At 44.0% G+C, this 15,864-nt stretch overlaps 1 protein-coding gene across 1 annotated transcript; it reads left to right on the forward strand.

Moving 5' to 3' along the window:
• Positions 1 to 247: 247 nt before the first annotated feature.
• On the forward strand, positions 248 to 14,754 carry cfap57 (cilia and flagella associated protein 57). Its single transcript, XM_058394131.1, has 22 exons — positions 248 to 613; positions 1,327 to 1,637; positions 2,248 to 2,507; positions 2,601 to 2,763; positions 4,026 to 4,178; positions 4,465 to 4,604; positions 4,770 to 4,935; positions 5,275 to 5,388; positions 5,520 to 5,732; positions 5,959 to 6,132; positions 6,457 to 6,618; positions 6,891 to 7,046; positions 7,255 to 7,348; positions 7,680 to 7,870; positions 7,985 to 8,158; positions 8,246 to 8,404; positions 8,828 to 8,971; positions 9,394 to 9,510; positions 10,440 to 10,574; positions 10,646 to 10,789; positions 11,004 to 11,136; positions 14,469 to 14,754. The coding sequence occupies exons 1-22, from the start codon at positions 457 to 459 to the stop codon at positions 14,654 to 14,656; spliced, it is 3,648 nt and encodes a 1,215-aa protein (XP_058250114.1). The 5' UTR covers positions 248 to 456; the 3' UTR covers positions 14,657 to 14,754.
• Positions 14,755 to 15,864: the final 1,110 nt, after the last annotated feature.

Raw genomic sequence — 15,864 nt, forward strand, 5'->3', positions numbered from 1 at the left:
AACGTTCCGGCCAACAGCGCGTCACACTTATTATCGATTTAATCGTTTATAAACGTTATTAACAAAATAAAGACGATTGTAAAAAAAAAGTGATAAAACGTTTTACATACATTCTAAGATTAAATATTCGTATTCTGATTTTATTTTAAGATTAAACAGCGAGTAATATTATTATTTTAGCTACCTGTAATGGCGGTGGGGGTGGAGTTACACACGGTTTGCCGTAACCATGGTTACTGTACACTTTGGAGGGATTTGTAAAAGAACACGGGTTCTATCGTCTATGTAAAGAAATTATCACGAACAACAAACTAGACCTAATTATTTTAGTAGTTGCAGTTAATCGAACTATTCGAGTCTTTAATATTAATAAATATATGACTTTATAATTTATTGTGCAGTTGTTTATTTCCTCCTCTGGCGTTTCCTTGGAGTTTGCCAGAAGATTGAGGACTAATGGCTGAAGTGGAGGTTCACCTGCACCACGTTTTCGGTCTGCGAGCTGCGGTGAAGAATAACTTGTTCTTCCTTGACGAACAGACGGTGGTGTTTCCGTGCGGCAACAACTGCGCGCGCTACAACCTGCACCAACGATCCTACAAGTTCATTGCAGGTGTGTGTGTGTGTGTGTGTGTGTGTGTGTGTGTGTAATAAGCAACTAATAAAACAAAGTGTTTGATGAAAACACTATACAGAGTATTTGTTGCCAGTGGTGTTTTATTCCTTTTATACCGCAGCATCATTAAACACGACAATGTTTCTTTTATCCGATTATAGTTCCATTTAACGTTGTGAATTGTGTGGAAACAGTCATTTTCCCTCACCAGACTCTCGTTTATGTCTCCGTGTTTAATAAGTGAAGTTACTGAGAAATCACAAAGAAGCGTAAACTTGAGACGAGACGCTGACACTGGAGACTCCTTCTCTAAATCAATAACAGAAACTCGTCATAGCAGCCAACTGCTACACACCTGTCTTAATCCGTTCGTGTGGATCGTCGGCCCCGTGACTCAGCTGTTGCCATAGAAACAATTACGTATTAGTATATGTTCTGGGGTTTAACGTCACCGTTTAATTGTAGAAAGTCCTGGAAAACTTTTTTTTTTCTGTTAAAACCACTTCCCAGGTCTCGGTGTCCACTTTTGCTGTTGGCTAACAAAGTGTCCACGAGATAGCAGAAGTATGAGAAACTGTAGACATTCAGAGATGTGTTAGAGAAAATTTACAGAAATTATGATGCATTTAGTGAGAAAATGAAGGTGGGAGAAAATTTAATGGAATTGTACATTAAAGATGTTTTTGTATGTTGCCCCCCCCCCACAAAAGGAACGGAGAGGAGCCGGGGCATGCAGGCCCTCGCCATCAGCCCCAACTGGAGATATCTGGCCGTGTCAGAGCGTGGTGAGAGAGGGACCATCACCATCTACGACCTTCAGCACGAACAGAGCCGTAAGAGGAAGGTGCTGACCGGCGGCGACACCAGTGTGCAGGAGTTTGTGTCTATTACTTTCTCTCCAGACACAAAGTACCTGCTGGGCCAGGGTGGTGGACCCGAGTGGACCCTCATATACTGGCTGTGGGAAAAGAATAAAGTCATAGCTACAGTGAAGAGCACAAACCTTGGCCCTGTCCATCAGGTATCAGAGATATTGTATGTCTAGACACCCAAAGTCATTGTGAGTAGACTTGTGTTACAGCTCTGCTGCTCATCCAAACTTCTTTATCAGTTCTGCTGAAGTTCTCTGATGTTTAAACAATGATGCATGTCATGTGAGTACCTTGAAATGTGGTGCATTGAATTTACCCCCCTTTTCAGGGATGGTTCTTCAAAGATGAACAAAGATCTCAGCCTTAACATATCATTTAAACACATTTTTACCTATAAGAGTGCCCTCCTTGCCTTTTTGGACCTGATAGACCACAACCTTAGCAAGTAATGTGACCTGTCAGTCATGGGAAAAGAGCTGTGACCGCTGTATCTGTCAGCTCCAATGAAGTACGTGTGGCCTTTCTGATTGTCAGTCATGGTTAAGTAGGTGTGGCTGTTGGTCCTCTCAATCTCAATGATCTGAAGGTGACATGGCCACAGTCCTGATGAAAGAGGTGTGGCTTCTGTGTCTGGGGAACTGGGTTACCTAAACCTTACACATTTGAACAAACACTGCAGACTCTTGAGTCTTGAGTGTCATTAAGTCTTTAAAAAAATCAAGCATTTGTACAGATCATTTTCTTTTCCCACTTGTCCAGGTCAGCTTTAACCCACTGGACAGTACACAGGTCTGCGTCAGTGGGAATGGCGTGTTCAAGCTTTTCCGCTACGTTGACGGTGCTCTGAAACAGACCAACTCTGCAAAGCTGGAGACTCAGAACATCCTGTCTCATGCGTGGATGTCTGAGGAGCGCATCATCGCTGGAACGGAGACAGGACGACTGCTGGTGTTCGAGTCAGGAGACCTGCGCTGGGAGATGAGCATGACCAACAAGATAGCTGAACAGGAGAAAAAGAGGTAGAGAATCAAGATGTCCTGTAGTTTCTATTTATCTTTGGCAGAAACTCTCTTTCTTTTTGTCATGTTTACGGGGCTTTCATTTCCTCACAGACAGACGGAGGACGAGACCCAATCAGCTCCAGCCTCGATGCCACGAGTGACTGTCATCAAGGCTTATTCTAAAGGTTTTGCATGTTCAGCTGGTCCAGGAACTGTGTATCTGTTTGAGAAAACAGAGGAGAAGGAAAGCTACAGACAAATCAGGGAAATAAGGGTGAGGACAGACTAATTCTATCACCTCAAAAGAATCTGGTCAGTGCTGGTCACGCAGTGGGTAGTGGGGGGTGACTAATAGTGTACGATTGCAAAATGAGTCTGTATAAAATTTACCTGATAAAACTACAAATACATGAATATGTTCAGCTGTCTGGTTGGCCTCTGGTGCTCGAGACATAGAGGTAGAGTTAACCCTGTTCACCACAGGCTAGGAGAATGTTAGCATGTGGCTCAACATTAAATTGTGTTTAAATCCTGTCCTGCTGCTGGAGATTTTTTATTTAGTTCTCAATGAGCTGCCAGCTGGGGTCAGTCCTATAGATCACATCCTTCCAACTGTGTTTGTTCTCAGATCCCGCTTGTTGTAATCCAGATGTTCCTTTGCCGAGGCAGTCCACTAGTCCAGAGGTGGTATTGAAAGTCCTCTGTTCACTTAATGATAGTTACTGCTACTGTTTAGACCTGAAAGTTGGGGAGGCTAAGGAGAACATATTGAAGATAACATGTCTACACCATAGTCCAGGTCTGTCCAGTTGTCTCCAGAAAGGGCCACTGTGTGAGCAGTTCCTCTGGTCTATACTAACACCTAATCCAAGACATGCACATGTATGGTTCTTTTTAGTTGAGGAAACTTCCTGATAATCTCCTCCTGCAACAAGCTGCAGCCAGTTTTAAACTTCGAGTGTTGCCTTCACAGTGCAGTACAGTGTTTGTACCCAGCTCTTTAAGTGGAGGGTCATGTCATCTGTGTAGGTTGCAGCATGTCTGAAGATGCTATGAGGTATTGGAAGTAACCACCAGTAGATTCTATGGTGGTGGAAGTTGTTTTGAACCGAGCCTTCCTTTCAAGCAAGATGTCAACCTTCTTTTGTGAGGTCATGCTCAGTGCTTGACTAGCTTGTCCACTTGAAGCACTGGGTAGAGCTTGGGTCCGGGTTACTGAATAATCCACATCAGAAGGCACAAGTATAGTCAGAAAAATATCCAAGGAAAAAATATGACAGATCTAAGTGGAACATCCTGGATGAAGGAGAGAAGGAAAAGATAAACCAGAACGAATGATTAGAATCAGAAACAACAAACCAAACCTCACAACACACATGTGATCGTGACAGTGGAATAATAAGAGGGAAACAGGAAGAAGGCGGATATTTTAGCAAACAACCAAACAACCAATGAAAGGCCAGAGGCGGAGACAAGACCAGGAATCACAACTGACAGTACAGTTTTAGGATGTTAATGATATTTTATTTCCCTCAGATACCTCCGGACCCGTGCAGCAATGAGCCAGGTCAGTTGGAGCAGCAGGAGATCACCTGCATGTGTATCAGCCCATCAGAGGAGACTCTGGCCACCACCACAGACCGGGGTCAGATCTACCTCATTGCTCTCGCCTCGGCTGAGATGAGCAAGGTACCTCCATGAGGTCGTTAAGTTGTCTTTATTTGTCACATATACATCACTGCACAGTGAAATTCTTTTTTCACATATCCCATCCTTGGGGATTGGGGTCAGAGGGCAGGGTCAGTCATGATACAGTGCCCCTGGAGCAGGGTGGGTTGGGGGCCTTGCTCAAGGTCTTAAAGGTACCCAAAGGTTCCTCAGGGACCCAAAAGCAGTAGTGCCCCAGGTGTGGAGGATTTAACTCTTATGAAGTTCACTCTACTGATGATGGTTCCTATGCTGTGTGTGTTATCAGGGCATGCAGGCTCACTTTGAGTTTCTTTCCCATTCTTTTCACTCGGACATCATCACTGGACTGTCCGTCTGCGTCCGCAAACCGCTCATCGCTACCTGCTCCATGGACCACTCCATACGCATCTGGAATTACGAGACCGGGTAATTCCATCCTTTATGTGTATCCTTCTCTTTGTGTTTACAGCAGACCACACATATACCACCAGACTGTATCATCATCATCATCATCATCACTGTTACAGTGCTGTGAATGTTTTGACCCTGAATGACCCTGAATCATATAGTATGTTTTTTTTTTTACCTCAGTGCTCTGGAGCTGTATAAGGAGTTTCAGGAGGAGTTACACAGTGTGGCCCTGCATCCGTCCGGCCTCTTCATCCTGACCGGCTTCTCTGACAAACTCCGCCTCATGAACCTGCTCATCGACGACATCCGCACCTTCAAGGAGTTCACCGTACGCAGCTGCCGAGAGGTGTGTGTGTGTGTGTATGTGTGTGTATGCAGCATACATCAAATTTAAAACCTTCTCCACTTATAATGCCTGTTCTCTTTAATAAAAGAGATTTAATGTGAAAGCTGCGTGTGAAAAATTGTATGTAATTGTATCAGTTCTGTCACTATTTGAGATTTCTGTATAGATATTACATCTGAATTATGTACACATTAATGCAAAAAAAGAAAGAAAGAAAGAAATGGAGGTGTTGTTTGCAGTCGTGTTCTGCAGTAAAACACTGGTTAGTAGAGGAACCTCTTAGATCTAATGTGAAGAAATAGTGTGTGAAATAAAGTGTGTGACGGTGTGTATCCTCAGTGTGTGTTCAGTCACGGAGGTCACATGTTCGCTGCTGTTAACGGTAACGTGATTCATCTCTACTCCACCACAACCTTCGACAACATCCTGAATCTGAAAGGTCACAGTGGCAAGGTCAGTGCAGCTCGAGTGTCCCCTGTCAGCATGCTAACTAAAAACATTCTTCTGTAAAAGATTGCCACGTGATTACATGAGGTCATGATGATAAGTAACAAACCGAGGAGTGACCGCCTGTGTCCGGTCAGGTGCGGTCAGTGGTGTGGAGTGCTGATGACAGTCGTGTGGTGTCGTGTGGGATGGACGGAGCCGTGTACGAGTGGAATGCCCTGAGCGGCCAGCGCGAGTCCGAGAGCGTGTTGAAGTCGTGCAGCTACACCAGCGTGGCACTCTCGCACGACACCAGGAGCATCCTCGCTGTGGGCAACGACTGCACACTGAAGGAGATCCAGGACTGCCAGGTGAGTCCAGATGAGTGACACCTATACTTCAGTCATAGCTGTCTGATAGGTGACAGTTTTTTCATTTGGTAGAGTAGTTTATAATTGAAAGGGGCGTGGCAAGTGCAGCTCGAAGTGTGGGCAGAAACCAGTGCACAAGAATTGAGTCCTTTGTGTAGAAAGCTCCATATTTGCTGTTGTCTGAATGTGAATGAAGGCTACTTGTATTGTTATTTTTTGCATTTAGGTCCTGAGGGAAGTCTCCTCAGATGATGTGATCTACACAGCCATCATCATGACTCGCTCAGGCCGAGCACTCTTCACCGGGACCTCCAGCGGCACCATAAGGGCCATCAAGTACCCTTTACTTATGCAGAAAGACTGGACTGAGTACCAGGCCCATTCTGCTCCCATCACTAAAGTATGTATGAGGTGATGATATGCTGAAATAAAGATAGTTTCACTGTTAATGATATTTTATTAAGAGAGGGAGAGAGAGAAAATTTGAGAAACCAGAAAAAGTAAACTCCTCTGTCCTGAAACTTTACATCTGACAGTTACAAAGCTCTGGTACCGGAGACTCCTTCCACATATATAAAACTTCACCGTTTCAGCAGTTAGACATCCTGCTCTTTGTTAGATAAAAGTGTCGATTAGTTTAGGATGACTAGATTAGCTGAGAAAATGAGAACAGTAATATTCCTACTCATCCACGCTGGTGTGTGTTCCTTTAACACCTCCACAGATGGTGATCACGATCGATGATCAGTACCTCGTGAGCGCTTCAGAAGATGGCTGTCTCTTCATCTGGAAAATCTCTGAGCAGGAAGGACGAGTGCTGAAGAGGGACAGAGAGATCTGCTATGCTGAGGAGATTCTCATCACCAGGTCTGATCTGGAGGAAAAGGTAAAAACCTGAGCAAGATATTCTCTATATATTCTACACAAATGTACGATAAGTGCTAATGTTTTTCACATTCTCAAAATCACACACACCTAATCTGATCCGTAACCCAAACCTGGTGGACAGCTTCATTTATCCCTCATGCTCCATTTATTCTGGAGCTCAGCTCCTGAGTCGCTCAGCAGAAAAGCTCTCACCGTGACATATGTTAACTCATGTCTATTTTATAAATCAGCCACAAGAGTTTACTGTGATAAACCTCCATCACCATCTAGAACCAAGTCATGCTGGAGCTTAAGAGCCGGGTGGAAGAGCTGCAGATGGAGAACGAGTACCAGCTGCGTCTTAAAGAAATGAACTACAACGAGAAGATCAAGGAGCTCACTGAGAAGTTCATCCAGCAGATAGAGTCGCTTACCAACCAAAACCAGGTCAGAGCTTCTGGATTCCTCTCCTTACTGATAAAACATGAACGATTTTACCTTTCTCTTTGTTTCATCTCATATCCCTCGATTGTCATGATAGTGATAGTGAGTTAAGATCAGATGTGTTTTTAATGTAAATAATGTCTTAAATATCTTGATGATTGATGGAAAATAAATAAGACTGGAGTTATAGATGCTGTATCTCACACTTCAGGTGCTGAAATCAGAGAAGGAGAAGCAGGAGATCACACAGCAGGGGGAGCTAAAGGACATTACAGAGAGAAATACTAAAGAGCTGCAGGATCTGGGTAAATACATTTGGTGTCGTCCTCCGGTTATTGAACCACATTCAGGATACAAACATAAATATTTTAATATTCCCTACTAGTTGTATATTTGTATGTACTTTAAGGATTCTTAGCTTGGCCCTCTAAATGAACTCTGAAAGTTCTCATCATCTAATTCTTAGCATTACCCCAGAACCTTTCAGTATGAAAGACAAAGAATGTAGTTTACATTCAAGCACAACTGCTGTGGCCTTTGATGACTCCACCCTTTTTCTTTCTACGACAGCAAACATTAATACTAAGTGACACCATGCTGTATTTTAACAGTGAGACTGTCTGAACTTGCTCTCAGAATCCACCAACAACCAAAAGCTGTTGCTGGAGTATGAGAAGCACCAGGAGATGCAGCTGAAATTGCGTAAGGTGCAGGAGAGCTATGAGGAGAAGCTGCAGGATCTGGAGGAAGGGCATGTACGTGCCCTGGAGGACATGATGCAGTTCTACGAGGCCAAGCTGCAGGAGAAGGTGCTCGAGCTGGGCCAGGTGAGGAACCCTAACCAAGCTGCTAAACTTAAGCTATAAGGTCAAACATAAACTCGTTGCTTTAAGAGCAGAGAGGTATAGTCAGAGATTTACAGTCTGTTTTTATCTCGTCAGTGTCAGGACGAGTCTCAGCAGCAGCTGCGAGAGTTTGAGGAAATAAAAAAGCAGATAGAGGAGGATGCTGATCTCGAGCTCCATGACATCCGAGCCAAATACGAACGCAAGCTCTGGGAAGAAAAGGAGACCAACTTGAAGCTCAACGGAGAGACGAGAGTCATGAAGAAGAAGGTGTTCATTCCCTCCAACACCATCATCACTCCATCCAGAGCTCTAACTCGGGTTATAACGGAGTGACGTGTTTACGTGTGTCTGCAGTTCACCAGCCTGCAGAAGGAGATTGACGACCGCAACCTGGACATTGAGAAGCTGAAGGTGGAGCAGCAGAAGCTGCATGGGGTCATCAAGGCTCTGGAGAAGGACATCATAGGACTGAAGAGGGAGACCCAGGAGAGAGATGAGACCATCCAAGACAAGGTGGAGTCTGGATCTGTGTAAAGATCAGTGTGGCTCTGTGTTTTACAATATTCCCTAAACTACTCCGTAAATAAACTACTCCATAAGTTTTTGATTAAATTAATCTAGAATGCATAAGAGGTTACATAAGTAGTGTAGACTTTGGGGGTTTTGTAATTATTGGTGCCCCAGCCCAATTACGATGCAGTGTTTGTGACTCACAGATTTTTCTGAAGCCAAAGATAAAAGCAAGTCTCTGGTATTGAAGGTTCTTTGGTGTTTCTCATGTCATTCTACTGATGGAGGAGAAACTACTTTTACATCTCTGCCGCTTCAAAGTTTTACCTCTTACCTTCTTGTGTCCTCTGGTGTAATCCATACATTAATTAAAGACGGATGGATCGGTCAGTACGATCAGATAGATGTCTGTTCTCTTCTCTGCAGGAAAACCGCATCCACGATCTTAAGAAGAAGAACGAGGAGCTGGAGAAGTTCAAATTCGTGCTGGATTATAAGGTGAATGAGCTGAAGAAGCAAATCGAGCCACGAGAGAATGAAGTCAAGGAGATGAAGGAGCAGGTCCATGAGGTGAGGAGTGTAGATTTACACCTACACACTGGGGCAGATGTACAGTCTGTATGGTATATTCCTTTTTGATCTTGGACAGGCCTTCTAAACTGACTAAGATCTGCATTAGGAGCAATCTGCTGCTTAATAAGTCAAGACTCTTATTTATATAAAGACTCTGGCTGAGTAGATAATAAACCACTGTAACTGAAATCCTTCTCTTTCAGTCATTTTCCTTGTGCTTCTAAAACATCTGAAAAACCGACATAGTTTTACTGTGTTTCAGTGTCAATTACACATTTTATATGGTTTCTCTAATGTGAAATACTTATTGAGAATTAGTTTTGCTATAGAACTAGTTTATGTTCTAAATCTGACACACTAATGTCGCAGATGCTCAGTGATTATGATGCAAATCTGATCAGAGGTTGTGCTTGATTCAGATGGAGGCTGAACTGGAGCAGTTCCGTAAGAAGAGCACTCAGCTGGAGCTCACCATCTCCCAGCTGAAGCTGAAGCTCAAAGCCACGGATAAGGAGAGGCAGAAAGAGACGCAGAGGGTTTGTCCGTTTCTCATCGTTATTCTTGTTTATTTAATAAGTAAAGCTGTTAAAGGTGTCAAGTGACATCAGATTTCACTTTTTTAAACCTCTGGATCAATGAGGTTGTGTGTATTTTTTTTGTGAGATTCATCTTTCCATCTGTAAGTGGACTTTAACAGCAGGACTTTATCAGCCAATCATTTTACAGGGTTAGCACTAAACAACTGGTATGAAGTAAAGGTGAGTCTGTGGACTCTCTGGTGTTCTGTGCAACTTGGAAGCTGGTCACTGGGGGTGCTGTTGGATAAGAGTGCTTGGACCCTGCAAATTGCACTGCTTGTTATTATCGTTATTGAGATTATAGTGTGATGGAACTGCTGTGAAATTGTTGTTGTTAGATCACCCACTTCCTGTGTGCAGCAGAAATAGCTCATTTCCATTAGAGGTAATGGCTATAAGAGCTAAACCGTAATCTTAGGGCTGTATCTGTGAAAACATGCTTGAACGCACACTCAGTCAAACAGAACCCCCCCCCCCTCTATTGCACATGCGCTGTCTCTCTATTAAGATTCTGTCATGTCATACAGCAGTCTACCACTAGGGGGCGGAAATGAAGTTCACCACACGCCAGCCAGTTTAAACAATTAAACCATGAAAATAATCAGTTCTTACAGCACTTAAACATTTTAACCTTTAACAATAGTTAACGTTAGTTAAGTTTAAAATGTAATAAACATGGTAATTGCAATATTTTTTTGCTCGTCAGAAGCATTTGAGATGATAGTTTATTGAATATAAATGAACAGCTCCGTAGATTTCCTGTGAGCTAACGCTAATGATCTGTAAAATCTCCCTGTCAGGGGTGTTGTCATGAATATATTCAGGCAATTATCGAGAATTAAATCCACAGTTTTACTTCGCTGACCGCTGTGTTTCTTCTCCCTCAGGTCCATGACGCAGAAGCTGTCCTGCACAGGCTGAAGACCGATCTTCACAACTGTGTGGCCTTCATCCAGGAGCCGAGGAAGCTGAAGGAGAGCATTCGAGAGATTTATGAACGTCATGTCCATCAGTCAGATGTGGTGAGATGGACACACACACACACACACACACACACACACACACACCTGACTGAGGATGATGAGTGTGACAGGTGGAGATAGCGGGAGTGGATGCTGATGTTCAGCGTGAGCACAGCAGGCAGCGGGAGCACATGGAGAGGAACATGGAAGCACTCAGAAGGAGACTAGCAAAGGACATCAAAGTGCCTGAAGCAAAGAACATCAAACTCATGAAGGTTGGGATTTATTTTTATACAACACGTTATCCACCTGGTCTGTATCTCATTTGTAATGTCACAAAATTTCTATTTATGTAGTGAAAATTAACTGCTAATATACTGTAGTGTGTAAATCTAATCTAAAAACCAATCCCAGTGAGGTGAAGATGTATAGCATGTCCACATGACCGGACCCATCTTCTGCCTGTGTGTGTGTGTGTGTGTGCTGTAGGAGAACGTCTCTCTTATCAAAGAGATTAATGACTTGAGGATGGAGATGAGGCTGATGCGAGTGCAGATCCACGACTACGAAACCCAGAGCAGCTTCAATAAGAACAAGTCCAAGAGTGCAATGTCCATCAAACGTGAGTCACAGACACTTTTATCCACTTATATTAACAACTCACTGTCTCTGTTCTATCAGCTATAAACACTCATCCCCTCAGCAGTCTCTCTTTATTCTCTCTCTCTCTTCAGCTATAAACACTCGTCCTCTCAGCAGTCTCTCTTTATTCTCTCTCTCTTCAGATATAAATACTCATCCCCTCAGCAGTCTCTCTTTATTCTTTCTCTCTTCAGCTATAAACACTCGTCCCCTCAGCAGTCTCTCTTTATTCTCTCTCTTCAGCTATAAACACTCGTCCCCTCAGCAGTCTCTCTTTATTCTCTCTCTCTTCAGCTATAAACACTCGTCCCCTCAGCAGTCTCTCTTTCTTCTCTCTCTTTATGTTAATAAGAGAAAAATCTCAGCTGCTCATGTTACTGAGAAACCGTAATGAAGTGTAAACTCCTCTGTCCTGAAGATGTGGAGAACTTCATGCTCCAGCTTCACCTCTGACTGATACACAGCACTGATACTGGAGACTCCTTACACACACACACACACACACACACACACACTGATACACAGCACTGATACTGGAGACTCCTTACACACACACACACACACACACACAGCACTGATACTGGAGACTCCTTACACACACACACACACACACACACACACACACTGATACACAGCACTGATACTGGAGACTCCTTACACACACACACACACACACACACACACTGATACACAGCACTGATACTGGAGACTCCTTACACACACACACACACACTGATACTGGAGACTCCTTACACACACACACACACACACACACACACACTGATACACAGCACTGATACTGGAGACTCCTTACACACACACACACACACACACACACACTGATACTGGAGACTCCTTACACACACACACACACACACACACACTGATACACAGCACTGATACTGGAGACTCCTTACACACACACACACACACACACACACACACTGATACACAGCACTGATACTGGAGACTCCTTACACACACACACACACACACACACACTGATACTGGAGACTCCTTACACACACACACACACACACACACTGATACACAGCACTGATACTGGAGACTCCTTACACACACACACACACACACACATACGCACTGATACACAAAACTGACACTGGAGAATCCTTCCTTACACACACACACACACATACACACACACACACACACACAAACATACACACACATACGCACTGATACACAGCACTGATACTGGAGACTCCTTACACACACACACACACACACACACACTGATACTGGAGACTCCTTACACACACACACACACACACACTGATACACAGCACTGATACTGGAGACTCCTTACACACACACACACACACACACATACGCACTGATACACAAAACTGACACTGGAGAATCCTTCCTTATACACACATACACACACACACACACACACACACTGATACACAACACTGATACTGGAGACTCCTTCCACACACACACACACACACACACACTGATACACAACACTGATACTGGAGACTCCTTCCACACACACACACACTGATACACAACACTGATACTGGAGACTCCTTACACACACACACACACACACACACACTGATACACAGCACTGATACTGGAGACTCCTTCCACACACACACACACACACACACACACTGATACACGGTACTGACACTGGAGACTCCTTCCACACACACACACACACACACACACACACTGATACACAGCACTGATACTGGAGACTCCTTACACACACACACACACACACACACACTGATACACAACACTGATACTGGAGACTCCTTACACACACACACACACACACACACACTGATACACAACACTGATACTGGAGACTCCTTCCACAAACACACACACACACACACACACTGATACACAGCACTGATACTGGAGACTCCTTACACACACACACACACACACACACACTGATACACAACACTGATACTGGAGACTCCTTCCACACACACACACACACACACACACACTGATACACAGCACTGATACTGGAGACTCCTTACACACACACACACACACACACACACACACACACACTGATACACAACACTGATACTGGAGACTCCTTACACACACACACACACACACACACACTGATACACAGCACTGATACTGGAGACTCCTTCCACACACACACACACACACACACACACACTGATACACAACACTGATACTGGAGACTCCTTCCACAAACACACACACACACACTGATACACAGCACTGATACTGGAGACTCCTTCCACACACACACACACACACACACACTGATACACAGCACTGATACTGGAGACTCCTTCCACACACACACACACACACACACACACACTGATACACAGCACTGATACTGGAGACTCCTTCCACACACACACACACACACACACACACTGATACACAGCACTGACACTGGAGACTCCTTCCACACACACACACACACACACACACACACACTGATACACAACACTGATACTGGAGACTCCTTACACACACACACACACACTGATACACAGCACTGATACTGGAGACTCCTTCCACAAACACACACACACACACACTGATACACAACACTGATACTGGAGACTCCTTCCACACACACACACACACACACACACACTGATACACAACACTGATACTGGAGACTCCTTCCACACACACACACACACACACACACACTGATACACAACACTGATACTGGAGACTCCTTTCACACACACACACACACACACACACTGATACACAACACTGATACTGGAGACTCCTTCCACAAACACACACACACACACACACTGATACACAACACTGATACTGGAGACTCCTTCCACACACACACACACACACACACACACTGATACACAACACTGATACTGGAGACTCCTTTCACACACACACAAACACACACACACACTGATACACAACACTGATACTGGAGACTCCTTCCACACACACACACACACACACACACACACACACACTGATACACAGCACTGACACTGGAGATAAATTGGAGAGTAAATGACAGAACGCTTCACCGGATCATCAATTACAAATTGATTTGCTCTGTACGTCGCACTGAATGAGCCGTTACTATAGAAACCGTAACATATTAGTACACATTAATCCTAAATAAAGCTGTGCTAGTGTGAGCTGCTGTTATAGAAAACTAATCAACCCCTTTTGACCAATCAGAATCCAGAACTCCACAGCTCTTTTAATTTAAGGCTGAGCTCTGGGGTGTTAAAATGTTTATTTAATTCTCTGTAAATCTCTGTTCTCTGTTTGTTCCGGCAGCTTCGTCCTCGGCGGCGTCACGGCTGAACTTCGAGGGCGAGGCCGAGCGCATCATCCAGCAGCAGCGCCTCGAGATCCAGCGGCTGAGGCAGGAAATATTCGCTCAAGGTCAAGATGAAGGACAGGATCAAAGCCTCGTCCTGCCGAGTCTGTCGAGCAACATCAAACTACCGGCCCTCACCACATAAACACTCATTACACCACATACACACTCATCACACACTCATTACACCACATACACACTCATCACACACTCATTACACCACATACACACTCATCACACACTCATTACACCACATACACACTCATCACACACACATTACACCACATACACACTCATCACACACTCATTACACCACATACACACTCATCACACACTCATTACACCACATACACACTCATCACACACTCATTACACCACATACACACTCATCACACACACATTACACCACATACACACTCATCACACACTCATTACACCACATACACACTCATCACACACACATTACACCACATACACACTCATCACACACTCATTACACCACATACACACTCATCACACACTCATTACACCACATACACACTCATCACACACACATTACACCACATACACACACATTACACCACATACACACTCATCACACACTCATTACACCACATACACACTCATCACACACTCATTACACCACATACACACTCATCACACACACATTACACCACATACACACTCATCACACACTCATTACACCACATACACACTCATCACACACACATTACACCACATACACACTCATCACACACACATTACACCACATACACACTCATCACACACTCATTACACCACATACACACTCATCACACACTCATTACACCACATACACACTCATCACACACTCATCACACACACATTACACCACATACACACTCATCACACACTCATCACACACTCATTACACCACATACACACTCATCACACACTCATTACACCACATACACAGTCATCACACACACATTACACCACATACACACTCATCACACACTCATTACACCACATACACACTCATCACACACTCATTACACCACATACACACTCATCACACACTCATTACACCACATACACACTCATCACACACTCATTACACCACATACAAACTCATCACACACTCATCACACACTCATTACACCACATACACACTCATCACACACTCATTAAACCACATACACACTCATTACACCACATACACACTCATCACACACTCATTAAACCACATACACACTCATCACACACTCATTACACCACATACACACTCATCACACACTCATTACACCACATACACACTCATCACACACTCATTACACCACATACACACTCATCACACACTCATTAAACCACATA

This window comes from Hemibagrus wyckioides, linkage group LG07 (assembly GCF_019097595.1).
Source record: "Hemibagrus wyckioides isolate EC202008001 linkage group LG07, SWU_Hwy_1.0, whole genome shotgun sequence".
Lineage (NCBI taxonomy): Eukaryota > Metazoa > Chordata > Actinopteri > Siluriformes > Bagridae > Hemibagrus > Hemibagrus wyckioides.